The sequence below is a fragment of the Gorilla gorilla genome, chromosome 12 (assembly GCF_029281585.2).
Source record: "Gorilla gorilla gorilla isolate KB3781 chromosome 12, NHGRI_mGorGor1-v2.1_pri, whole genome shotgun sequence".
Classification (NCBI taxonomy): Eukaryota; Metazoa; Chordata; class Mammalia; order Primates; family Hominidae; genus Gorilla; species Gorilla gorilla.
Window position 1 is genome coordinate 22,656,560 of NC_073236.2, and position 20,242 is coordinate 22,676,801.

At 43.8% G+C, this 20,242-nt stretch overlaps 1 protein-coding gene, 2 long non-coding RNA genes and 1 pseudogene across 4 annotated transcripts in view; 3 read left to right on the plus strand and 1 right to left on the minus strand.

The window, feature by feature from the left end:
- Window positions 1–12,135, minus strand: part of LOC101146025 (zinc finger CCHC domain-containing protein 2-like) — a 25,104-nt pseudogene extending 12,969 nt beyond the window's left edge.
- LOC129526386 (uncharacterized) lies at window positions 1,996–8,670 on the plus strand. The gene is made up of 3 exons (XR_008671067.2): window positions 1,996–2,148; window positions 8,267–8,433; window positions 8,611–8,670. It is a non-coding gene; the product is annotated as an uncharacterized lncRNA (long non-coding RNA).
- LOC129526956 (uncharacterized) lies at window positions 11,782–19,503 on the plus strand. 2 transcript variants are annotated; one of them, XR_010129843.1, is made up of 4 exons: window positions 11,782–11,904; window positions 13,499–13,600; window positions 13,793–13,897; window positions 19,161–19,503. It is a non-coding gene; the product is annotated as an uncharacterized lncRNA (long non-coding RNA). The 2 variants fall into 2 exon arrangements; XR_008671775.1 differs by lacking the exon at window positions 11,782–11,904 and adding an exon at window positions 12,365–12,456.
- A 9-nt stretch (window positions 19,504–19,512) lies between these two features.
- LOC129526471 (histone-lysine N-methyltransferase 2C-like) overlaps window positions 19,513–20,242 on the plus strand; it is a 95,489-nt gene continuing 94,759 nt past the window's right edge. The window contains exons 1-2 of the mRNA XM_063696142.1: window positions 19,513–19,518; window positions 19,572–19,762. Coding sequence (XP_063552212.1) covers window positions 19,513–19,518; window positions 19,572–19,762 — 197 coding nt within the window. The remainder of the gene's footprint in view (window positions 19,519–19,571; window positions 19,763–20,242) is intronic.

Genomic DNA, 20,242 nt, shown 5'->3' on the forward strand with positions numbered 1-20,242 from the left:
CAGGTAACCTAAAGCCCAACTCTCATGTCAGAGAGTTTTTCCCAATGAAAGCTTTTGTAGGCCAGTTTTTTCTTCTTCTTTTTTTTTTTTTAAAAAAGAGATGGGGTTTCGCCCTGTTGCCAGGCTGGTCTTGAACTCCTGGCCTCAAGTGATCCACCTGCCTTGGCATCCCAAAGTGCTGGGGTTACAGGTGTGAGCCAGTGCACACCTGGCCTTGCATGCCAGCTTTTGAAAAATATAAAGTTAAAAATAAGAAAGTAGGGCCAGGCACGGTGGCTCACGCCTGTAATCCCAGTGCTTTGGGAGGCTGAGGCAGGCGGATCACAAGGTCAGGAGATCGAGACCATCCTGGCTAATAACAGTGAAACCTTGTCTCTACTAAAAATACAAAAAATTAGCCTGGCGTGGTGGCAGGCACATGTAGTCCCAGCTACTCGGGAGGCTGAGGCAGGACAATGGCGTGAACCCGGGAGGCAGAGCTTGCAGTGAGCCGAGATCGCGCCACTGCACTCCAGCCTGGGCGACAGAGCGAGACAGTGTCTCAAAAAAATAAATAAAAATAAGAAAGTAGAATACAGATGTTAAAATTCAAGTTAAACTTCACTAGAATCTACAGCTACATAATATATGAGAGGTAGTCATTGGATAAAGGAAAAAATTAAAAAGATAAAAAGTATGAGTTGGTAACAGGAGTTACTACTGTGGCCATTGAAAAGAAAAACCAAAAGGGAAAAAAGCACTTGTACTATGGCGGCTTTTCATCCACCCAACACCTCCTGCCCCTAGGTTTAACAGATGCTCTACAGGTGAGCCCCTAGTAGGTGGCAGGAACTGCTAGGCTCTAGTGATTTAAAAAGTCAGTCTCTGCCAAAGTCAAAGTCTTGGGCAGAAATAGAACACAGCACATAAGGTCTAGGATAAGGATGCAACAACAAAATGACTGGTATCTATGAAACAATAATGGGGATGGGGGTATCACAGGTAACCAGTGTCCAGTCTGAGAGAACAGCCTCTCCAAGGACACAAGAGAGAGAAAACACAGTGAGTAGAAGGAACTGCGCCCACAGACAGAGGTGTGTACGGACAGGCAGGGGGCAGATCACAAAGGCCATGGCACATCATGCTAAGACCCGTAAGCCAGAAATGAGGCTCCTGCATGCATTTGACCAGGACCATTCCAGTGACACAAGGGAACTGATGTTAGAGACTAAGAGGGGGCCAGTGAGACCAGAGGGGGTTATGGAAGCAGACCCAGGCCAGGGAGACCAAAAAGGGTTACAGTGGGCAGACCCAGGCCAGGAGACTAGAATGTTAATGAGGCTAGACCTAGGTCACGATCAGAGTTGGGCACATTAGTGTTATTTCTAAAAAGAATTAAGGTACCAATGCTTCTAAACTATTTAATTAGAAAATAAAATGGAGCAGCTACGAAGATGTTTCTTGTAGACTTTAAACAATGACATCAACTGACTTGCATTCTAACATGGATTTCTGATCAAAAGCAAAGTGGAGTTAGGCTAGGCTGGGGCCATGCTGGTTTCCTGAAGACTATTCTAATCTACGTCCTGCTTCCCTGGCATACTGCCTCAAATCTAAGCCTGCGTCCAGAGAAGTGTGCCATGTATGTGACCACCATGGCAAGTGTGGTAGGGAGAGAAACAGGGGAGAAAGGGGAAGTGGGAGGGGAAAGGAAGGAGAGGAAGAAAGGAAAGCACAGGGGGAAAGAAAGGGAAACCCTGAGGGAACACTGAACCGGGGCTGTAACGGTGTCACTGAAGACAAATCTAAAGATATTTAGGACTTGGTCATAAACCAGCTGGAGGGGATAAAAAAGGGCATCTCTATGACAGGCCTCGGCCTCTGGCTGGAGGGGACTAGAAGGGAAGGACAGAGCAGGTCAGGGTTGATGTCTTGGTCTGTTTTGTGTTCCTGTAACAGAATACCACAGAGCAGGTAATTTATAAAGAAAAGAAATGTATTTCTTACAGTTCTGGAGGCTGCAAAGCCCAACAGTAAGAGCCTGCATCTGCTGAGGGCCTTCCTGCTGGGACATCCCATGGTGGAAGGCAGAAGGGGAAAGGGCGAGAGAGCCAGAGAGCAAGCCAGCAAGAGGAGCCCCACACCGGCCTTCACAAAAACCACTCTCAGGTGACAAGGATATTACCTCATTGTAATGGCAGTGGCAGAGCCCTCGTGACCTACCCACATCCCAACACTGCTGCACTGGGGATTAAGTTTCTAAGATGCAAACTTTGGGGGAAACATGGGAACCATGGCAGGTTGGAAGACAAAAACCTGCCTTTGCCACACTGAGCTGCTGGGAACCTTCACTGGCAGCTGGAGATCTGGTTGAGCCTTTAGGTTTTTTGGACTCATCAGTGAGACTGGCAAAACCACAGCTGAAAAGGTCACGAATTATAAAGCAAAAAGAAAGAAGAAAAAGGAGAGAAGTCTGAGGAATAACAACATCAAAAGTGCAGGAAAGCAGAGGAGAAACTGAAAACAAATGTCCAGAGAAGAGGAAAACCAGCAGTGCCAGAACTGGCGGAGGCAGCGAGATCCCAGCCAGCCCGGCACACCCAGGCTGCAGAAGCCACCATCTGGGGCAGGCGCCTCGCAGCCATATTTATTCCAAACAAAACCCCCCCAAAAAAACCCTTCCTGGGGATTCCTCTGTGTAGGAAACCCACAAGAACAAACGAGAGGTAAGAAACAAAACCAAGAGTATCCAATGAACCTGGCCAACATGAGGTCATCTGGATGGAGACATCCATGAAGCAGAACGCAGGGTCCAGAAGTGAACCCAAATAGATGTGGGAGTAAACGAGAGACAGCTCAGATCTGGGAGGGAGAGCAGAGACTATTTAACAGATGGCACTGGGACAAATGGGCTGTCATCTGGAAAATATAAAACTAACTTTGTACCTTATACCAAATCAATTCCAGATGGATCCGTCTGATATAAAAAGAGAATGACACAAGTTCCACACCAGGCGACACTGCAGGGGGCTGTCTTTAGAATGTACAGGGTGTCATGTGTATTATGTATGCACAATACATGCATATGTACAATACGTATGATGAAAAATGCATTATACATTATGAATTATGACATGAAACCCAGAAGCCACACCAAAAAGGACTAATATAGCATTTAAAAAAAAAGAAAAGAAAACAATTGCATGGCAAAGTCAAAAGACAAGATTAAAAACCCAGAAAACAAATACATGCAATTCCTACTAAAGACGATTCCTTGAAACTTATGGAGTTTCTAAAAACTAAGAACCCAGCCAGGCGCAGTGGCTCACGCCTGGAATCCCAGCACTTTGGGAGGCCGAGGTGGGTGGATCCCTTGAAGTCAGGAGCTTGAGACCAGCCTGGTCAACATGGTGAAACCCCATCTCTACTAAAAATACAAAAAAAAAAAAAAAAATTAGCCAGGCTTGGTGGCACGTGCCTGTAATCCCAGCTACTTGGGTGGCTAAGGCAGGAGAATTGCTTGAACCCGGGAGGCAAAGGTTGCAGTGAACCAAGATCACACCAGTGCACTCCAGCCTGGGTGACAGAGTGAGACTCCGTCTCAAATAAAGTAAAAATTAAAAAAAAGAAAAGACCAACAACTCAACAGAGATGAGCAAAGGAGACAAACAGTTCACCAAATATCAATGAAATCATTTACTTGAAACAATATTCAACCTCACTCCTAAGATAAAACTACACCACACCAGGGTAAGTCTCCACCTAACTGAATGGCCGCAACCAGCAAGTGGCTAACTCACTGGGCTTGTTAAAGGTTAGGGAAACAGGCCTTGTACATGGCTGTGGGAATTCTAAAAGCAGATCTTGGCAACAGGTAAAATAATTACAAAAGCACAGACCGTTTGACCCAACTCCACTTCCAGATTTCTACTTCACAGGTAGACTTACCTGAATGTGAAAGGTCCCATCTGTTGTCCGTAACATGTAGGTGATATGTATATAATATGTAAATGACACTGCACTGGTTTGTAATAATACGATGGAACAAAATGTTATCAACAGGGCCTGATTAAATAACACATTTGTGCCACTGAACAAGCTCTTTATGGACTGACAGAGAAGCCTCATCTGGAAAGACTGCCAAGAGAAGTCCAGGAGGCACCTGTCTGTGCAGTGGGACATCAGGTACCTACTTGAAAATACATATGGTTTATCTAGAAGGTTCTACGAGGAAGTGTGCTGTCTGCAAAGAGGGGAACTGGATGGCTGGGAAGAGGGTAAGAAACATGTTTTTTACACGTGAAATAAAAGTTATCAACACCCAGGGAAAGGAGAACCTTGCCTTACCCTTAAAACATCCTGGGTGCCCTTCCCTGCCATCTGTGGGAGAAGGGACTTTCCACGCAGCGGCCTCTGGCACTTTTCCATTTCCTACCCCTGGTTACATTACCGATTTAAAATCTTTCTTCACTGAAGAGATTGCTGAATACTCTTCTGTAAAAATTGTTTTTGTCAAAGAGGTTCAAGGCAAAAGGCAGGTCACAGGAGGCTGAGGAATAACTGAAGGTGAGGAACTAGAGACAGCAGGAGTGACTTCACGAAGCGTGGCCATGTTACAGCATGAAGAACAGCGTGTATGTAAGATCTTACGTGTATCTAAGCATGTGTATGGTTTCTTGAAAGAACGTGTGAACATATATGTGCACAAACACGTCTGGAAAGACACACAGCAACCTATTCGCAGGGACCAGCACCACCCAGCGGGATGGAAGGCCTTTTCTGCTAGCTGCTCAGGGAGGCCTCGGTGGTGAAGCGACCAAGAGAAGAGGGGCTGGTAGAGGTGAGTGGTGTTAAAGGCGGGGTTTTGTTGGCTGGTAGAGGTGAGTGGTGTTAAAGGTGGGGTTTTGTTGAAAATACAAATCAGAGAACCATTATGGTTTATGGGTCAGGTGAGGCTAGAGGTCAAAGATTGGACTGAAGGAGGGAGACGGAAATCACAAAGTTCAAACGCTGACCTACCAGTGACCCTGAGGAAACAGAGGGCTGTGACCAAACCAGCGGTGAGGGACCAGCCTTACACAGAAAGGAAACACAAGAGAAACTAAGGAGGTGTCCAGGCCCAGATAAGACATTTCAAGTGCGAGTGATTTTTCTGTGAGCCTGCAAAGCACCCGCCCCACTGGCAAGCTGGGTAGTGAATGGCGGGCGGGGTCCACAGTGCCCCTCTCAGGGTGAGCGGCCAGGTCCAGGGCTTTGTGGCCGGCATGTGAAATCCTGTCCTGCTTAATCATGCCCTGATCAGACATGACACACGGCTGCTAGAAGAGCAACTCTGTCTTGCTTCTGTCTTCTCACTTTAAGTAGCTTCAGGTCTTTTAACCCAGAACAAAACAGAAACTGCTAAGAATTAACCTATTTTGTTAGTTCTGGATGATCTCTTTTTACCTTTGACAGGAAATGTTTCTACAATGTGTCAGGTCTCTCTACAATAAAAACATCTACAGAGACTGGAGAAAAAAATTACCTTGCTAAAACTAATTTCTAAACTGAGTATGTTAAGACTGAAGTCCAAAACCAAAAGCCCTTCAATAATGTACCCTAATTAGGTAACTTGCAGCTACACTTCTTACTTAAACTAACAAGATAACTACTGTTCCAACTGGCAGTTTTTCAAAAAAAAAAAGAAGGATCTTTTTCTAAAATCTAATCCCTCTAAGGTAGGGAGCAGGGGAGAATACTAAAGTAGAAATTTTTCCTAGCATAACAAAAATTTCTTCGTCATCAATTCAACAAAAAAAGATGCCCCAGCGCAAGTACCTCTTACTATTCTATTCTACTAGTTGGACTCTGAAGTTTTAAGACTCATGTAGATTTGCTGGAAAAGCATGTTAATCCAAAAGGTAGATGAAGTTTACAGGACTAAAGAGAAAATGGGTAAACTAAAGCCTAAGTAAACGGTAAGCTTCACCCACAGTGACAAGACTAATGCAGATGCTTATCTCCAATTATCTTCGCACTTGAACAAATGATACCATCATATTACTCATCATACCCAAATATGACACAGAATTTCCAGTTTCTACAACTGTGCTCCAGAACACAGTAGAAAACAGCAAAACTCAAATGTGTGTTCAACTAAATGAGGCAAGTGTGAACTAGCTCATATCAAAGTAAATGGCCTTCATTTAATGTGAGGGCAAAGGACAGTAATTAAAGTACCACATAATCCAAGCCATTACACAGTAGATGGCAGTGCTACTGCAGCTCCATCATGGCATCAACAAAAATACTACCACCAAGAAAGCAATCAGAACTGCATCCCAGCACGGCCACGCACTGCATAAGGATGCTTCCACCACTGACAGACCACACGGACCAGGGATCCTCTAAGATTCTAATAATGCATTTTTACTGTACCTATTCTGTGTTTAGATACACAAATACCACTGGGTTACAACTGCCTACGGTATTCAGTACAGTAACACGCTGTACAGGTTTATAGCCGAGGAGCAACAGGCTCTACAATGTGGCCCAGGGGTGTAGCGGGTTCTGCCACCCAGGTGTGTGCACTCTGTGGTGTTCACACAACAAGATCAGCTGAGGACGCTTTTCTCAGAACGTATCTGTGTCCTTAAGCAGCACATGACTCAATTCTCGTATCATGTACTGTACTGTACTATGAAAGAGCACAGTGTTTTAGACCTGTAACAGCTGGCCAAAAAATAAAAATAAAAAAAGATCCACTATGTGCTAGAATATTATCTCCTGTATCTCCTGTAATGCAATAATAAAAAAAAAGCAACGTATACAAAGACAGCCAGAAGACTTAGTTCACAGACAAGTTCATAGACCAGGCGGTTCCCAGCTGCCCAGGAGAACGAGTGTTAAAGATGGAGACAAAACAGTGCTTTTAGGTCACAGCAATTCCTTTAACCATCAGTGACAACAGCTGCTCCAGGGACAGCCCGTTCTTATGGAATGCTAGATGACTCTTGGCTGCTAGGCCCAGAGTTTAGGGCTAAGGGAGAAACCACTTTGCCTGATAACCAGACGATGAACTATCCCATGTTTCACCTCTGAACTGCAATGATTTTCAACAGCTTACAAAAAGCAACAAAGCAAAAGCTGTTGCTGATCTTTAGACAGACATTTTCAGCAGGTTTATTCAGAGTATTTGTGTCTATCTGAAGTTTCTACAGTGCTTACCCTCAGGTACTCACAATGCAAGCCACAGAGAGTTCCAGAACTGTTCCACAGAACATATCCCTAAAGAAAGACCACCACCCCCACCACACCCCTGCACCAAAAACTTTAAAAACATCATTTTTTTAGTGCCCCCTTAAAAAAATCAGCCCCATGAAGCAGTTCATTATCCATACCCTGAGGATGCTGAAACACAAACAGCAGGGCCCTCACAGCTGGAGCTCAGGCCTCTGCCCACCAGGCTCTGCTCCCCCATACCTGTCACTGACCAAATGCACCAGCCCAGAGGCTCTGTACTGACAGCACAGAGTTCCCTGCCACCTCCAACTGCAGCTCCCCAGGCTGGCTGAGGCCACACCTACACAGCTCTGCACACCACACCTAGCAATCTACCAGGTGGAACAGGAACCCTCAGGACAGCCCTGCACCAACACGTACGCCAGCGGTCCACAGAGGATGCTCTAAGTGTTAGGCACAGTGCACAGGGATGAAGATAAAGAGCCTATTAACCACGAAGACAAAAGTCTACAAGCAAGCATGTGAAGCAACCCCAAGGTCCACCCGCTGAAGAACGCGTGAGCACAGCTTGGCCTCTTCACATGGGAATGCCACTCGGTCTCGAAAGAGGAGGAAGTGCTGACACACCCACAGCATGGAGGGGCCCTGACATCACCACACAGAGTGAAGGAAGCCAGTCACAAAGGGCCACACGGTGTGTGGTCCCTTACATGCTACGTCCAAAAAAGACACCCACAGAGACAAAAAGGGGTGGTCAAGGGTTGGGGGGAGGGGGAACGGGGAGCGACTGCTAATAGGCACTGGGTTTCTTTTTGGGGTGATGGAAACATTCAGTGGCAGTGGTCGTGCTTGCACAGCTATGTGACTATACTAAAAACCACTGACTTCACTTTAAAAGGGTGAAGTACGTATAGTATATGAATTCTCTTTCAATAAAGCTGTTATTTTTAAAATAAGAATAAGCATGTGCACATACCATAGCATATTTATTACCACTGACAAAAAGAAAAAACTGCAAAGGATTTAACTATTTCCAAAACTATGGTCTTTTATTTATGTAAAATAGGCATTGGAAAGTCTAAGCCAACTATCCCCCACAGTTGGCACCCTGGAACAGGCGACTGCAGGAGCAGCAAGCAGCAGCATTACCGGCCACTAGGCAGAGTACAACTAATTCAGCCTATCATCAGTGTGGCTACTGGAAGCATTTTTCTTTCTGAAAGTAAAACACAGGTATGTCTACTTTATACTCCCCACTTTTACACCTCTAGAAGTCCTCAGAATAATAAGAATTTTTAAATAAAAACACAGGGTTTGGATAAGGAATTGCAAATAATGACTATTTCGGAAAATACAGTTAAAATAAATTTAAAAAAATTTTTTGAGACAGGGTCTCATTCTGTTACCCAGGCTGGAGTGCAGTGGCATGATCATACCTCACCTACAGCTTCTACCTCCTGGGATCAGGTAATCATCCCACCTCAGCCTCCCAAGTAGCAGGGACTACAAGTGTGTGCCACCACTCCTGGCTAATTTTTGTATTTTTTGTAGAGACAGGGTTTTGCTGTGTTGCCCAGGCTGGTGTTGAACTCCTGGGCTCAAGCGATCTGCCCATCTTGGCCTCCCAAACTTCTGGGACTACAGGCGTAAGCCACCTTGCCAGGCTAAGAAATAAAAATTCAAATTGGATAAAGAATTTAAAAAGCAATTAACATTTGTATCGCTAAAAGAAAAACACAAAATCTCTAAGCTCAAAGAGTTCAAAACAAAATACAACAGGCTTACAAAAGAATGCAGACAGCTTTAATGGGGCTGCTTTTTCAGGAATATTTAGAAACTAAGGAAGCAAAATACTTAAATGTTAGATTTCATCTGAGTTGCCTGCTCCAAGCAATAAAGGGTTCATCAACGTCAGCCTTAGCTTTGAAGCAGCAACAGAAACGAAAGTTAAATGAATGGGGCTGAAATTAGCTTAGCAGTGACACCAGGGATGTAGGGAAAACTAGAAACCACGGTTGTTTTGAAATACAGAAATGACAGCCCAAGGTTACTCCTTATAATAATCCTCTCATTAAGGGTCACAGAATCTCCAGTTTTCCAAAGATGAAACAAAAAAATTGTCAGCTCCAAGTAACTATTCAAAAACCAATTTAGAACACATAAACGCTCATAGCCAAGATGTAAATAATTCAATCTATAAAACATGCCTTGCTTTAAGTTAGCATACCTCTATAAAAATAAATGTTAAAAGCCGGAGAGGCCATAAAGGAGAAAGCAGCATTTACTGCACCTCTGCTGGAAGCTCACGTATGTTACCTATGTAATCCTCAACACAAGCCTGTGAGGTAGGTTACATCCCCTCCACTGCAATAGGGACAACACTGAGAGGTAGAAGGATCCTGGCCAAAGTTGCACAGCTGGTAAATTCAGTGCCCATGGCCTTGGGGCTGGGGGGGGGGGGCAGTGCAGGGGTGAGCTGAGATGAATAGATTAGCTCCTTCATCTCGTCAAAGGGATTTCTGCTTGACAGAAAGGCTCTCCTATAAAAGACATTTTTGTTCCAGATTTAGCTCACTGCCCAACCAAAATAATAATCACCACTGTCTGCATAAAGTGATGCACCCATGCTCACACATTAAGAATCCCCTTAAAGAGATGACTTTACTGTAGCAACAGCCATAGAAATTATTAGTGGGTGGAATCTACACAAAGGAGTAACAAACAGCACATGAAACTGACCATAAATGACTGAGATTCCATGAATAGGCGACAATTTGCTGGCATGTTAAGGCTTACATAGATTACTAGAAACGACTACATTTCCTAGGACCCTCTGCGCAGCACACAGCCTGAAATGTAGGGTGGGAGCTGAACTTAAAAAGAAAACTATAGTCTTGGAGATAAATGTCACACACAAAAAAACCAATGTACCACAACCACTTCTTAGAGGAAGACATTAAAAAGGAAAAGCCACAACCCAGGATTGAAAGACAGCTTTAAAAACACACACACACAAAACCTAGCAAACCAGACGGTGTTCTCAGCCACTCATAAAAGCAAAGTCTTATCAAAGTTTTAACTTTAAAGAGCTTAAAGACACTGCAAAGAGGCACTCAGCAAGACTGGTCCCGACTGCAACCTATTCCCTTCCAAAAAAATAATCAGTTTGTAATCTAAATACACATCACACCAAGTCAAAGTAATCTCTTCTGGCAGCAAAATTTTGGCACTGGATTGCAGGGGCCTGTTCAAAATAGCTGGAGCCCCAAACACTTTGCGTTTTCCGTTCTGAAACACTTAGACAAAAGTTCATATGGCTAAGTGGATGGCCAGGATGCCCTTCCGGTTCAATTTGGAGACGGGAAATCTTTAACCTAACCTATCATTCTTTAAGGCACCAGTGCCCTCCTACTCAAACGTCAGCCTGGGTTTTGTTTCTAAGGGTCGCCAATAAATAGGTTTCACGGGCATTTAAGGCTCTGGGAGTCTTTTTCTGTCTGTTACAGGTAGCCCGGTTCTTAAAAACGATCACACACAATGCTCACAGGCATGTGCACATTCATACACACGTGTGCACACATACATGCCCACATGCGACACACGCGTACATCATACAGCATGCACGTGTCCATAAATGAGCTCACACGGACAGCCACGTCCCGCGCGCAGGCCCCCAGCGACACAGGCCCCAAGCAGGGCCTCCACCTGTATGGAGTGAGCGGCTCAGAAGGCGAAGCCCAGCGCCTTGCAATGTTCACCTCACCGGCGGCTTCCGGCATGGCCATGGCTCCTTCCTTTTCTAGTAATAAATACCAGATTTGGGGAAACCAAGGCGCCGCAATGTGTGTTATCTGTCACCCAAGGGTCTCATTAAGGGGACAAAGGCCTTATCGCGTTTGCAGCCGGCTAAGTGAAAGGAGGGCACTTGGGACTGTGAGCTCTGACCGCGGACGTCTCCCGCACCGCTCCCGCGGATCCTCGGACCCAGGGCCCCTGCAGCCGCTCCTGCCCAAGGGGCGCGAGGCGGAGATCTGGAGGCTTTGGGGCACGCAGAGGAGACTGAGGGTGTGGGCTCAGGGCCGCGGTGCGGTCTTGGGGCTTGAAGTGCAGACTTAGGGTGACCAGTGCGGGCTTAGGATGGGGGCTTGGGACACGGGGTGGGGACGTGGGATGTACGGTGGAGGCTTGGAGAGGTGGGGCACACATTTGGGGTGCGACACAGAGGCTTAGGATGGGGCTTGGGACACGGGCTGGGGGCTCGTGGTGCAGGCTGGAGGCGTGGGTGGGGGGGTCGCGGTGCAGGCTTGGAGGCCTGGGTGGCGGCTCGCAGCGCAGGCTGGAGGCTTGGCGTACAGAGTTGGGGATGCAGGGTTGGGGTACAGAGCAGAACTCGGGGCGGGCACGCACCTTGTGGCAGGCTGGGCAGGTGGCCCCCGCTGCCGTTCAGGCTGCTCTGGATCTGCGTGAGCTCCTGGCGCAGCAACTGCTTCTGGTGGAAGCTGAAGGCCCGGTGGTTGGAGGACATGGTGAACGGCAGCAGGAACTCATCGCCCGTGCGGCCCTCGTTGAGCTGCAGCCCGTAGATGCGGATGATAGAGTCATGTGCGTGAGCTTGCGGTAGAGCACGCCCGCCGCCTCGCGCTGCTCCGAGTCCAGCAGCGCCAGCGACACCAGCAGCTTGCTGCGCACCACCTCGTCCGTCAGGTTGGTGAAGCTGCCCAGGTCGGCCGGGTTGTTGGCCTTGATCTCCGAGTCGCGCAGCGAGTGGTAGTCCTTGCGGGCCAGTTCCTCCAGGCAGGAGCCGAAGAAGCGGAGCTCGAGCGGCGTGCACAGGTCCAGCAGGCCGCATAGGAACTCCACGCGCTGCGGCGACGGCAGCTCCGAGAACCAGCGGTACACGCCGTCCCTCTGCAGCGGGCAGAGCTTCTCCACCATGCTGCCGCCCGCGCCGCGCCGCGACCCGGGGCCCGCGCGGGGGAGGCCGGGGGGCGCCGGGGGCCGGGGCCGGGGCGCGCCAGGACCGGGGGCGCGCGGGCCGGGGTCGGGTCCGGGCGAAGGCGCGCGGGCGCCGCGGGCCGGGCGGGCGCCGGGGCGGGAACCGGGGCCGGGCAAGGCTCCCGTCAGGGGCCGGCGGGCGGGCGCGCGCGGGGCGCCGGGGGGGGGACCCGCGGCGGCCGGGGATGACGAGCGGCCTTGGGCCCGCCGCTCACGGGGAGGCGCCTTACCCGCGCCCGTGCCCGTGCCCAGCAGCGGCCGGTGAGCGGCAGCAGCGGCGGCTGCTCCTCGTCGTTGTCGTCGTCGTCGCCTGGAAGGCGGCCGCCCCCATCTCCCCCCGCGCCGCAGTCTGTCACTGCGGGCCCCAGGCCGACCGTTACCCCGGGCCGCGGGCGCGGCGTCGCAGCCTGGGGAGCGCTGGGGGCCAACGGCCGCTGGAGGGGGAGGGAAACGTGGCGGCAGTCGCGGAGGGATCATTATAGAAATATAATGAGAACCACATATGCAATTTAAAACTTCCTAGTAGCCACATTAAAAAGTTACAGTGAGCTGGGTGCAGTGGATCATTTGAGGTCAGGAGTTAAGAGACCAGCCTGACCAATATGGTGAAACCCCGTCTCTACTAAAAATACAGAAATTAGCTGGGCATGGTGGTGGACAACTGTAATCCCAGCTACTTGGGAGGCTGAGGCAGGGAGAACAGCTTGAACCAGGAGGCAGAGGTTGCAACGAGCCGAGATCGCGCCATTACACTCCAGCCTGGGCAACAAGAGTGAAACTCATCTCGAAACAAAATAAAGGTTATAGTGAACAGGCGAAATTAATTTTAATGCCTTCCATTTTGACCGATATATCTAAAATATTACCATTTCAACATGTAATATGTAATTACGTGCTGTATTTTATGTTTGCAGGACATCTCAGTTCAGACTAACTACATTGCAGATCCCAAGTGTGTGTCATTAAAATAGTGATAGATTTGTGTGTGTACATACCTATAATATTATCATTTATAGTTTCTTGATTAGAATTCTGCATAATCAAGTCTTACTAAGACAGGTTTATTATATTTTCTCATTACTTCTTGGTCTAAAGGAATTCTACCTCTAAAGAGAGAATGAGTTGAATAATAAAATGTCATGACTCCATTTTACTGTAGTATCTTAGCATTAATATTTGGAATTGTTATTCTAGACCTTAGCAAAAATATATGTTTTGATTATGAATTTTCTGAAGCTTTCCAGTTAAGTGTAAAACAAGTGAAAAATATAACTTTGTATTTTGTGTATTTTGCTTTTTATAGGTGTCTACTGCAGATATTTCATCAAATAAGGATGATGAAGAAAACTCTATGCACACTACGGTTGTGTTGTTTTCCAGCAGTGACAAATTCACTTTGAATCAGGTTTGAACTTGACAATTTACTGTCTTCCTCATTGAATTCCTCCTTGTACATTTCTGCTTTATCTCATATACACAGAAGTGATCCAATATTTAGCTATAGAGCTGTATTAGTTAAGAAGGTATTTTTAAAGTAAAATTTGTAGGTTTTTAGCTTAGTCTCCATTTAAAATATGTTCTGTTTTCTTAACTTCAGGATATGTGTGTAGTTTGTGGCAGTTTTGGCCAAGGAGCAGAAGGAAGATTACTTGCCTGTTCTCAGTGTGGTCAGTGTTACCATCCATACTGTGTCAGTATTAAGGTAAACATCCTTAAATTGAGTTAACAAATATGTATTGAATTTTTATTTGGTTTTAGTAGTAACATGAGCTCCCAGTTCTCACAATTAAGTATTATGATTATTAAACATATGTGACAGTATTTAAGTACTTTAAATACTGCTTTTAAGGGTTTCCTATCTCAAGAAATTTGCTTCTCTGTAAATCTTATATTGTACTAATATCCTGCTTTTGTCTTGAAAAAGTAAAACATAAAAATATATGCATTTAATTTAAAAGACAATTTATACTATTCACAAAGATTTTAGGTTTAGCTGATTCATTTTGTCTGTTGATTTATAAAGCTGAGAACTGGAGTATTTAGTAAAAAATTATTAGCCCATTCTGTTATTTCCCACATTCTCTCTCCTCTGTGCTCACTCATACACAAAATGACATTTTCTCCTTACAGCGAAAAGAAACAAAACAAGTGTCATATTTAATGCAATTGGTAATAATGGAGAGTCAGCACTGCTCACTTTCAAGCATTTCAGGATAGAGGCTTTCTGGGGAACCTTTTAAGTGGTATCGTGTGCTTGGTTTTAAATATGGACAGGTCTCAATACTTCACTAGTTGTATCTAAGGTTCTTGGTTTTTTCTTTTTAAGAACTCAGTCTTCATAAAACTTACATATTTGAATAAAGTGTCATGGCCACTGGAAGCAAGCATGGAGGTATAGCTGTACAGCAGAGGTCTTAAACTGTATACTCCACAAGGAAATCTTTTCTAGTATTGCCATACCTTGTAATATAAATACTAACCTCAGTTTCAATAATAGGTTGTGAATCATGAGTGATTTTTATACCATTCTCCCTGCCCTTCAGACATCACTGTGTTATATCATTGTCAGTAAAATGTCAGTATAGTAAGCAAATCAACATTATCTCCTTCAGAATTCTTTGTTGATAACTACACTAGTATTTATTTTATAGGGTAATACAGGTTTTTGTGAATTTAGGAATCAAAATGAAAGATTGTAATTAATACTATCCAAAATAGAAGACTAGTATGGTTAATTTATGTAGTTTTTAAAAATTAGTTGCTCATGGTATGTGACTGAAAAACACAGAGTATATAAAGCCAATTAAAAATGGAGTTATATATGCATAAAACATGTTTCTTTTCTTCTTTGTGCTTTATATTCTGTATAAAAGTAGCTGCTATCATTAGATTTTGTTTTTTAGAATACTTAACGTTTTGGACCTAAGGAAATTGAATAAGATCCCTTTCAAGATAGTAATATATTTCTTTTAACCCATCCAACAATTACCGAATTCCCATTTTACAGATGAGTACGACTTACATAAGTTAAGATTGGACAATTAGTGCACTATCAGACACCTAGTTATTCCTGTTTTTAAAAATTATGTGTGGTTCCTTTTAGACAACACTGTTTTGGACAGTATAGAATACTGCAGTCTCATTGAGAAATACAGCAGTATCTAGAAATATACTAGGGATATGTGAATTGGCTCAGCTTGCATTTTTATTGCAGGAGGCAATTGTTTGTGGATAAGTTTGATACCTTTGAAGCTTCTTTTTAAGCTTGCTGGGGCAAGTCTAGAAAGCCTTCACTCTAAGGTGGATATTTTCAAACTTTATGGTTTTAGAACCTTAACACTCTTTAAAATTAGTGGGGATGCCATAGTTTTTGTTCATGAGGATTTTAACTATGGACTAATCAGCATTTTAGAAATTAAAACTAGGAACATTTTGTAACACAAGACTACAGAAGCACAACCTGTACAATGTCAGTGTAATATTATGATACAACATGTAGCTTCTATAAACACCACTGTATAATTGTGAATAAAGTGAAAAAAGGCAAATTAAATCTTAGTATTATTTAAACTTGTTTTAACTTTACAGACCCACTGGGGTTCCCTAGTCCACATTTTGGTAGCTGCAGTCCTAGCATTAGTTTAACCCTATACTTAAGACTTGGCCTTTCTGGGATCACTACTGAATTCTACCCCCTGTTCACCAGTGTCTTTGTACTCTGGCTGGTTGTGCTTCACTTGTCTTTGAGCCTTTTGCAAGCTCTGGTAATTGTGCAGCTTACAAATTCCCAGTAGATGTACTTTCCCCTGGTTGTGGGTCTTTGGGCTTCTAGAAGTACGGCTTGGTGTTCCACCAAAGACTTCAGGGGATCCTTTGTAGATTTCTGGAGCTCTTAGTCCTTATTGCTTCTTCATTTTGAGTACTGTGTCCTGCAAATTCCACTGCCTCACCTTCCCTAACCTCAGCGAGGCCATTGATTGTACTCTGCTGAGGTTCTCCCTCCCTGGGCAGCGTTCTGGAAAATGTTTCTAGGCAGAATATCATAGGACTCCCTGAGTGTTTCCTTCCTCTCAGAGACCACTGTCTCCTTTACTATGTGTTGTCCAATATCTGAAAACAGTTGTTTCATACACTTTGTCCAATTTTCTACTATCTTATGGGAGAACAGGCTGGTCCCATCTACTCCATTATCGTTGAAGCATGTATCCGTATTAGATTATAAAACATATCTGTAACAACTTTGGACATGGTACCATGGATGGAATCCTGGATGACATCTTATTTGAAAAAACTTTTAAAACTAAGGCTAAACTGGTTCAACAGAAGAAAAAAATGATAGTACAACCCCAGTACCTAAGTTAAAAGGAAATTTCAAAGAGGGAGAAATTGTTGAAGTGTTGAAGTACTAGAAGTCAAGAAACACAAACACTAATGTTTCCATTAGATTTGAGAATAAGAAAGTCTTGACAAGCCTGGCTTAAGCAGTTATGAGTGGATGTGGGTGTAGAGACCAGACTGCAGTGTTTTGAAGAGTGAATATAAGCGGAGAAACTTGAGAGTTTGGTTGTAAAAGGGACCACAGGTATCTGTGAAGAAAACTTAATAGGAATGAAGATAAATATTTTAAAAATTCTGCCACTAAACACCTCAGATCTGTCTGCCACTTTGTCTTCAGGTCATTGTTTAAGCCAGGGTCAGGCAGACTGGCCCATAGACTAAATCTGGCCCATTTCCTGTGTTTGCAAATAAACTTTTATTGAAATATGGCCATGTTCTTTTGTTTACATGTATTTGTAGCGGTTTTTGCATTACACTGGCAGAGTTTTTATAAAGTTGCAACAGATCATATGGCCCTCAAAACTTTGTGTTTACTCTCTGGCCCTTTATTGGAAATGTTTGCTGGCTACTGCTCTAAGCCACCCTGATCTTACCCCAGGCCATTTCCTTCATTTGGGCAAATAATATACTAACTTGGTAATCTAAGACAAATTCTTAAAAATCAATAAGCTAATCAAAATAATAAATATACATGTTTAAAAATCAAATGACATTAAAAGCCTTGTAACGGGCCGGGTGTGGTGCCTCACACCTGTCATCCCAGCACTTTGGGAGGCCGAGGTGGGTGGATCACTTGAGGGCAGGAGTTCAAGCCATCCTGGCCAACACAGTAAAACCCCATCTCTACTAAAAATACAAAAATTAGCCGAGTGTGGTGGCTCATTCCTCTAGTCCTAGCTACTCAGGAGGCTGAGCCAGGAGAATTATTTGAACATGGGAGCCGGAGGTTGCAGTGAGCTGAGATCACACCACTGCACTCCAGCCCAGGCAACAGAGCAAGACTCCATCTCAAAAAAAAAAAAAAAAAGGCCTTGTAATGAACAACCAACTCTTGTCTACTCTACCTCCAAATCTGAGGCAATCACTTTTAATCTTTTCAGGTCTTTTTTCTTGTGGTTAATGTTACAGCTCTAAATAATCAACTGGTTTACTGCTTTATCAATGCTAGATTTTGTTGACTTTCTGCTATGAATAAATAAATTCTGATTTAGGTCTTAAAATACACCTCCTTCCTTCTCCCAATATCGTTGTATTACTATGTTTAGTTCAATTAATAAGGTGTTGGTTATGACTCAGTAAATGTTCACTGCAGATCTAAACAGTATACTATGAGTTTCTTTTGTCTTTCATGGAGTTTTTAATAACAAGAAAGTAATAGTGACTTTCCATTCGTTCTTTGTTTTTGCCTACTATAGAACTATCATATAAGATTATTTTTTAAAGTACTGTTTTTTTCTGGGAGAAGTCCTACCCTCCTTCTAGACATTCCCTTCTCCTGTTCTGATATGTGCCAGTGGCTTCTGGGTGTGTTGTTCTCATCCTTAAACTTCCCTGGCCTGATGTTCTTTGTTGGATCTGTTGATTTATAGATCCCAATTCTTCCTTTTCTTTGTAATACATCCTCATTCTGTTCCGCATATCTCTAAGTAACTTTATTAGAAGGAGAATGAAGGAGCTGAATTTTGAGTCTTCCTGTGTCTACAACATATTCTGTCTTCACACATAGTTGCTTGTGTAGCTAGGTTGAGAATTGTACTTTGAAAAGTATTTTCCTGTAGAATTGGAAACTTATACTCTTCTAGCATCTGGAGTTGGGAAGTTTTGTGCCATTCTGATGGATGTTCCTTTGAATTTAACTCTTTTATTTTCTTCTCTGGTAGCTTTTAGGCTTTCATGTACCTCATGATCTGAATTTTTATTCTGTACCCTCATTACTTGCTGTTTCATTATAATGTGGGCACTTGATTGGTTCTGTCTGAGGATCCTAGTCTTTTGAGATGTTAAAGAAGTTCCACAATCTTAATATTACATGGTGTGGTTTCCTTCAGGAGTTTGTTAGGGATTTGGAGATTCCCAAATGTTCTGCTAACTTATACCCTTGAGAGAGGGGAGAATAAACAGAGGAGTGAATGTGAACTTCAGAATTCCTAGCTTCATAGTCTAAATAGAAATCCTCTAAGATCATAAAATGTCCCTAAGAACTCATGCTTTACATTAATTTTTTTGGTATTTTTTCTATTGATTCTAAGCATGGAAATGTAGATGGAGATTTTGTTGATGTATTTTCAAATTATGTATCAATAATAGTGAAGCTTACTTGATTTCTTTAAAATCTGGTCACTATATCTATAAATATAGTGGACATTAAATGTACAGCATAAGGTAATTATGTGGACTTTAAAAAGGCATTAAAATATGTGCCATTTTCTATTATTCTGCTCAGTAGGCTCCTAAAAGCGTGTATGAACATGCCCAACCCAGTATTAGGCCTCCGTAGGTGCTCAATAAATGTTAGTTGATTGCCCCTTTCTGCTTCTAGGTACATAAGCACCATATTAATTTATATAGTATATTTGATTATGTTAGGTTAATGCATAAATCACATGGATTGGTTGTTTCTTTTACAGATCACTAAAGTGGTTCTTAGCAAAGGTTGGAGGTGTCTTGAGTGCACTGTGTGTGAGGCCTGTGGGAAGGCAACTGACCCAGGAAGACTCCTGCTGTGAGATGATTGTGACATAAGTTATCACACCTAGTGCCTAGACCCTCCATTGCAGACAGTTCCCAAAGGAGGCTGGAAGTGCAAATGGTTCTCTAGGGTTTGTTTGCCTTGTTAGTCTTTCAAGTTCAGAGCTTTTTCATACCACTTTAGTTTTTAAAAATTAGCCATACCTATTTAATTGAATAATACACATATTCTATGATAGATACCACTAATCAGAAAAATTTTCACATACACATTAAATCATTAGCCCCATTATGTTCGTATGTAGCTTCCTGAATTACAGTAACTGAATAACTAAGAAAATAAAATTGAGACTTTTCGGGGGGATTTGGATTTCAGGTATGTTTGGTGCAGACACTGTGGAGCAACATCTGCAGGTCTAAGATGTGAATGGCAGAACAATTACACACAGTGCGCTCCTTGTGCAAGCTTATCTTCCTGTCCAGTCTGCTATCGAAACTATAGAGAAGAAGATCTTATTCTGCAATGTAGACAATGTGATAGGTATTGTGCTATTTTTTCATCTTTTTAAAGCTTTTCTCTTTGAAATGTAGCAAAAAAAAAAAAAAATGGAAAATAGCTTTTCCTTAATCACAAGTTTTAGGTACAGAACTTTTTGCCTTGTAGATTTTTAGTCACCTAGAAACTTACAGAATTGATTTCCTGTTTTGAATTCTCAACTCCAGACTAAAGTTTTGTTTTGTTTTGTTTTTAAATTTAGAGACAGAGTCTTGCTCTGTCACCAGGCTGGAGTGCAGGGGCGCTATCTTGGCTCACTGCAAACTCCACCTCCGCCTCCTGGGTTCAAGCGATTCTCCTGCCTCAGCCTCCGGAGTAGCTGGGACTACAGGTGCATGCCACCACGCCCAGCTAGTTTTTGTATTTTTAGTAGAGACGGTTTCACCATGTTGGCCAGGATGGTCTCCATCTTTTGACCTTGTGATCTGCCCACCTCAGCCTCCCAAAGTTTTATGATTATAGGCG